At 51.5% G+C, this 6,000-nt stretch overlaps 1 protein-coding gene across 1 annotated transcript in view; it reads left to right on the plus strand.

Moving 5' to 3' along the window:
* Window positions 1–5,541, plus strand: part of TMEM88B (transmembrane protein 88B) — a 40,510-nt gene extending 34,969 nt beyond the window's left edge. The window contains exon 2 of the mRNA XM_030537911.1: window positions 3,114–5,541. Within this exon, the coding sequence (XP_030393771.1) occupies window positions 3,114–3,383 (270 nt within the window). The 3' untranslated portion in view covers window positions 3,384–5,541. The remainder of the gene's footprint in view (window positions 1–3,113) is intronic.
* The last annotated feature ends 459 nt before the right edge of the window (window positions 5,542–6,000 follow it).

The following is a 6,000-nucleotide window of genomic DNA, read 5'->3' on the forward strand; positions in this document are numbered from 1 at the left end:
AGGTTGTAACTGGCCAGTCAAACTTCCTCCAGATTGAAACCTCGCTTGTTCTGAGAGCTTTGGCAAATGCTGTTACTGGGTTTGGATTGCATGGGCTGTAGTTTGTTTCTTCCAAAGGTGGTGTGTTTAGCTTAGTCTAGGGGCACGAATGGCAGCACTGCTCCGACCGACTGCAGCACAGGCAAGGAACGGAGGGATTTATTAAGCTGCAAATCAGCTTCCAGTGCAGGTATTATTGGACTTTGCATTTCCCAAGTGCTTTAAGTGAGTAAGTGCCAAGACACCCTTGTGAGCTAGGGAAGTGAGTGAGCACGAATTGCAGTGCAACAGGGATGAATTACACCTGCCATGGGTTAGCATACAACAATGCATACACAAATCTGATAAACAAGAGCCTGCCTCTCCCCTGTAACTACCTTCTGAAATAATGCTAGGGAGAGAAGGCCACAGAAAGACTTTCTGTACCTCTCTCCTATTTTTCCTTCCTATACCCCTCTGTGGGGTCTAACAACCCCTTCTTACAGACGTATGAGTTATAAAGAAATGTCCATTGGCTAAATATGTATGTGCCATGCGTTAATTATGCCTAGTTGAAACCATCTAGGCTGGAAGGTGTCATGTTTTTTTACATACAAATGATAATCAGGTAGGTCCAGACCCAAAGGGACTTTTGTTTTAGATTAAAGAAAGATGACAACAAAAATTAGCCATAATAAAGTCTCCATGAGAGAGAGCACAGTATGTGCATTCCCTCTGTAACAGGGTGCAGCAGCTTTGAGAACAAAATGGCTGCTCTTTCTGCTCATAAGCAGAGCAACATCCCCTTCGGGACGGTGTGAGTTAGGTTTTATAGAAGCATCTTTGTGCAGACCTTAAATGTTGGGTCTTCTATGACTTGACAGCCTCCCTGTGAAGTCATACACCTAGCCCACAAACTGAGCCCAAGTCACGAGAGATGAGACAGCAAGGACTGGAACATTAAGCTCCCCCATTAAACTCAGAGCCTTGAGTTCCAGTTCATATGCAAAGTGAATTGCTTCCAGCTGAGAGAATATGCCTGTATCCCTTTGTGAGTACCTCCGTCAGATCAGAAGAGAAAGCCAGGGGTTGCCTTTTCCATAGGTGGAGAACACAGTCTTTTCTGCCTTTGAACGGGTGCAGGGGGGAGCCATGCCCTGGCAAGACAGTAGCAGCTTGGTGAGCACATTCCTTCTGTCTTTGGGCTGATGCTTTTCAGAGTCTTTCCTTTGCTTATAGGTTGCCTTTACGCTGCATGGAGCAAATAAGGATTGTTTAAAACTGGATGGGTTGCGTTTGCTGTGGAGACACTGAGAAAGAAAGAGAAGCCTTATAAAAGGGAAAGAGACAGGGGAAACTGCTATCGGCCGCTCATGCAGAGTGTATAGGTGGCTGCATTTGGAGCACCATTATAACACTTTTTATTAGTGTTATAATGGTGCTTAGAGCCTTTAACTGAGATGGAGTTTCCATTGTCTGAGGCACCGTACGAATACATGGTGAGAGACAGTCCTTACCCTGAAGATCTTAGGGTCTGAGGAGGTGCTGAATAGGAGAAAGGGATCTGATATATGAGCAGAAGATTGAAAGCTAGGGTGGCACTGATGTGTGCAGGCAGTGTGTGCTAGGGCTGAGAACTCAGCTGATGGCTTGGCTGGGGGTCTCAGACCACTGCCTTAACCCCAAGCCCATCTATTCCCTCCATCCTCTTTGTCTGTCATTAGAAGCTAAGTCTAGCTGTATTTTCCTATCATTGTCAATGTGCTTTTGCAGCCCACCTCACTGTAGCATCAGGGATCTTTGTATCCAAAAACTAGCAAATACAAAAGTATATTATTAGGGGTGAGTCAATAAAATGAACATTTCCTGCTCCATTATCTGCATGCAACACCCTGGCCTTGTAATGATGGTTGATTAACTAAATGCCTGATTAAAGAGGTTCTGTGATGCAGCCTGGAAATTGCCAGACCTGGCTTGGAAGAGAGGAAGGCTGCTTTGGGGGCTGAGGTGCTGGATGGGGACCCAGGAGCAATTCAGTTACTGGTCCATGGGTCCTTGAGCAAGTCTCTTCATCTGTGCATATGTCTTCACTGCAGGATTGGCCCAGGTGATCAGCATCTGGGTTAGCCTAGCCTGGGGATGAGCAGCCACATTGCATAGCCCTGCTGTGCTACTGTGTCCTCCCTCATGCTCCACTCACCCATGTGTGTCACTATGGTTTCTGGGGGCATATAGCCCATGGGTCTCTGGTCTGCAGTAACCTGAGCCCCTCTAGGATTCTTTCCCCGTGAATTGTTGAAGAACTTGTTTGCCCTTCTGGACACACGGTGAGATTGTGGGAAGGCACTGGAGGACTATCAGCACTGGAGTGGCTTAGCCTTTGTCCATAAAGTGGCACTTGACCTCTAGCCTAGCTGAGCCAGCTAGCTTGGGATGAAAGCAGTGCAACGTTCAGGGGAAAGAGCTATGTGTGTGGATAGGAGCAGGCAATACCCAGGCTAACTGTGCAATGAGGACACACTTTGGGTCTCAGCTCCCTTCTGGGAACAGAGCTAACTGTACCTCCTTTTGCTATCTCGACTGTGAGGTATTTGGGGGCCGGGATTTTTATTGAGTGTCTGTTTAGCCTATAGAACCCTGACCTTGGCTAGGCCTCTTGGAGCCATTACAAATAGTAACAGGATTCTGTTGGACCCCACCTGTAGTGGGGGTGGGCTTTTTGCAGGGAGCCTTTTGTCCCTCATACATGCAGGCCATAGAGCCCCCATCTCCTGGTTCCCAGCCTTGTGCTTTATAACCCCTTCAGTTGTGGTATTATTCAGCTTTGGCGCTTGTTTCTGAAGTGTTTTCGTGGATTGTGCTGTGCTGAGAGCCCAACTAAATCATCCCAGCCAGGGCTTTGTCAAGCTGGGCCTTAAAAACCTCTAAGGAAGGAGATTCCACCACCTCCCTAGGGAACCCATTCCAGTGCTTCACCCCCCTCCTAGTGAAATAGTTTTCCCTAATATCCAGCACATGAGTGCGGTGGCACTAAGGAAGCCTGTCTCCTGCCCCAGGTCTCTGACCCGCTTTGCCCTTTCTCCCGTCTCCTACAGGTGCTGCACTCCTCCGCCTACTACTGCAAAACCATCCTGGACGACAACAGTTCCTCTGCCCTCATCATCCTCGGCTTCGTCATCATGTCCCCGCTCATCGTGGTGGCCATGGCCGTCTACTGCAGCCTGGCGCGGCGCCTCCGCCTCTTCCTATGCTTCCAGCCCTACGCTCGGGCAGTCTACAAAGGGGTGAAGTGGCGCTGGTACGAGGAGGGAGGGCTGTGCAGCTGTGCCAAGGAGTGGAGCACTCAAGTCAAGGCCTGGGTATGAGCTCGCTGCACCGGCTCCCCCAGCCCCCTCTCCCCCAATACATCCCCTCTTGGCACCTGCAAAGTCACCATCTGGAGTCCTGGTAGGCACAGGCTCTCAGGGTCCTTCGGGACAGAGGAATGAGCTGGGTCTGGAATGAACCCCTGTCCTGTAGCTGTACCTAACCCTGTAACCCTCAGCAGGTTCTCCCCATTGTGATGGAAAGGCACCACAGCATTTGGACAAAAGCGTGTCAAAGGGGCTCGCCCTCCTGCTGCTTACACAGGGCCAGTCATGTCCTTGCTGGTACAGAAGAGACAGGACTCGCTGACATAGAAATGGGGATACTTCACTGAGGCTGCTGGACCGGCCTGGTGGTTCTCCCTGGCTCCCAACTTTGTGTGGCTTGGTATAAGAACACGGGATCGCCTTACGTCATGGACTAGACTGCGCAGTGATGGAAGGGGCTGCTGACGGCGCTACGGGCACAAGGGAAAATTAGCTGTGTGGTTAAAAAGCTGCATCCTTTGTCCCAGAGAAGTGCCCCCTGTAAAACACACATTCAGCCAGGAGGCGGTCCATTGCGGACCCCCCACCTAGAATCCTGTTGTGGCTGCACGGGTCTCTGACCCTGCAAATGCACCTCTGAGTTTAGGCATATACAACGCTCAGGCGCCGTCACCTTGTTGTACTTTGACTATAGCTGTCCCGCTTTGCACAGCTGCTCTTGTAGCAGGTTATAATGGTGACTGTTCCTTTTGTGATTAGTAGGGACCAGGTGGCTTGGGGAATCTCTGCCGGGCTGTGAGTACCTTCCCCCTAGGGTGCTGGCCTGTACCCTGCCTGCTTTGATGCTGGTTATTGATATCTGATGGCCACACAATGGCCTGCTAGACATTGGGGATTGTCCAGTGCAATGTTTCTCAGACAGTGAGTCCCAACCTGCCACTGGGTCACGGGAAGGTTCTAGATGGGTTATGGATCTGGTGCAGAGGGAGGGTTTGGGGGTGGAAGTGGGGAGCTGGAGAGCAAGCCCACCTCACATTCACCCTGCAGTGCCTGGGACTGGCTCCCCACTCTTGGCATTGATGGCAGGGCAGCTGGGTCAGACTTGAGTGGCGCTGCGATCTGGCAGATAGGGTCACAGTGCCCGGAGCAGGGAGCTGGGCCCAGTCCTGCAGGATAGCAACCATTGCTGGAGGGTGAGTGCAGGCAGGGTTCACTCTCCACCCCCCACCAGCCTGGGGCCTCCCCTCCGCATCTGGCCAGGATTCAGTTTGGGACACTGAGGGACAAGGGTTGCTGTGGGTGGTCTGTGCCTCCTCGGGGGGTGGGGGAGAGGGACAAAGCAGCAGTGAGGACCTTGGCCTGTGATTTTGGGCACCTCCCATGAATCTGGGCCTTTTGTAAACATAATGGTGGGTCTGAAAAACAGACAAAACGCAGTTGGTGGGTCACCATAGTACAAAGTTTGGGAACCACTGGTCTGGTGGACAGGGCTTGGCAGTCAAAAGCCACTCCCGCAGCTGGCACTTGCTGACTCATCTCGTGCCCAGTCTCCACAAACAGGCCAAGGGTTGAATGGGCCACAGAGATGACATTCCCTGCCCCAGCGCAGAGCTAAGGCACATCGGCAGGGCAGTGCAAGGGATGCAGCCCTCACTGATGTCCAGGATGGACCTATAGACACAAGGGGTTTCATTCCTCAGGGCTCTCCGGCCAGCACCTTTCACCTGTAGTTTGGAGGGGTTTGTTTCTGGGGGAGGGAGACACACAATCTAAATCTATCGAAGCAAGAGATCCATCCTGGGTTCCCATCCTCACCCGGTACCGTAGAACTCACACAGGGCCCGGTTCGTTGCCCAGCAATGTCAATGGGAGTCTCTCCCTTGGCTTCAGCTGGCTTTGGACCAGGCCTGAGGAGGGCCTTTCTGAGCTGGATGCCATTGACCACTGGAAGCTGTGTATTCCCAGTCGCCATTGTTCTTCTGTCCACTGTAACTGCTTCAATTGCTGATGTGTAAATAAACCCCACGCTGTGGGCTCCACCGTGGGGGCCACTCTGCATTCGCTGTCTGAGCACCGGTGGTACAGGCTGTTCATGCGTGATGCCCATTGTAATGTGACTGGGCCATTGGAGTCCCTCGCTGTGTATTAAAGACTAATTTATGTATTTTCCCTGGGGGTCGGTTTTCATTTTAAGGGCATAAGGTCCTGGGGCCATCCCTGCAAATGACATGGGAGCAAAGTGACCATGGGAAGCGGAGTGGGGTGGCAGCTGAACACCGGACAGCAGGAGAAGGCAAAGCCATTGGAAATTCCATGGCAAGCTCAGACTTAGTTCCCCAAATGTGTGCAGTCAGCAGATGGGCAACAACCGGGCCCAGTCCCACCCGAGGAGTGCACTGCAGGAGAATGGCTTGGGGCCTGGAACAACTGTCAGGTGCAAAGCGATCACTGACTATCTTAGGAGATGAATAAGAGGGGACATGATCAAAGTATTGTTGCGAGAGCTACGTGGAGGCTGCAAGGTCGGTTCCATGAAGTGTTTTGAGATTTTTAAGCTTTAAAAATTCTCTGTGAAGGCAAATTCCCCCAAAACACCCATTCTGGGTCAGCTGAAGGGTTGCGTTTTCAG

Source organism: Gopherus evgoodei, chromosome 18, assembly GCF_007399415.2.
Source record: "Gopherus evgoodei ecotype Sinaloan lineage chromosome 18, rGopEvg1_v1.p, whole genome shotgun sequence".
Classification (NCBI taxonomy): domain Eukaryota; kingdom Metazoa; phylum Chordata; order Testudines; family Testudinidae; genus Gopherus; species Gopherus evgoodei.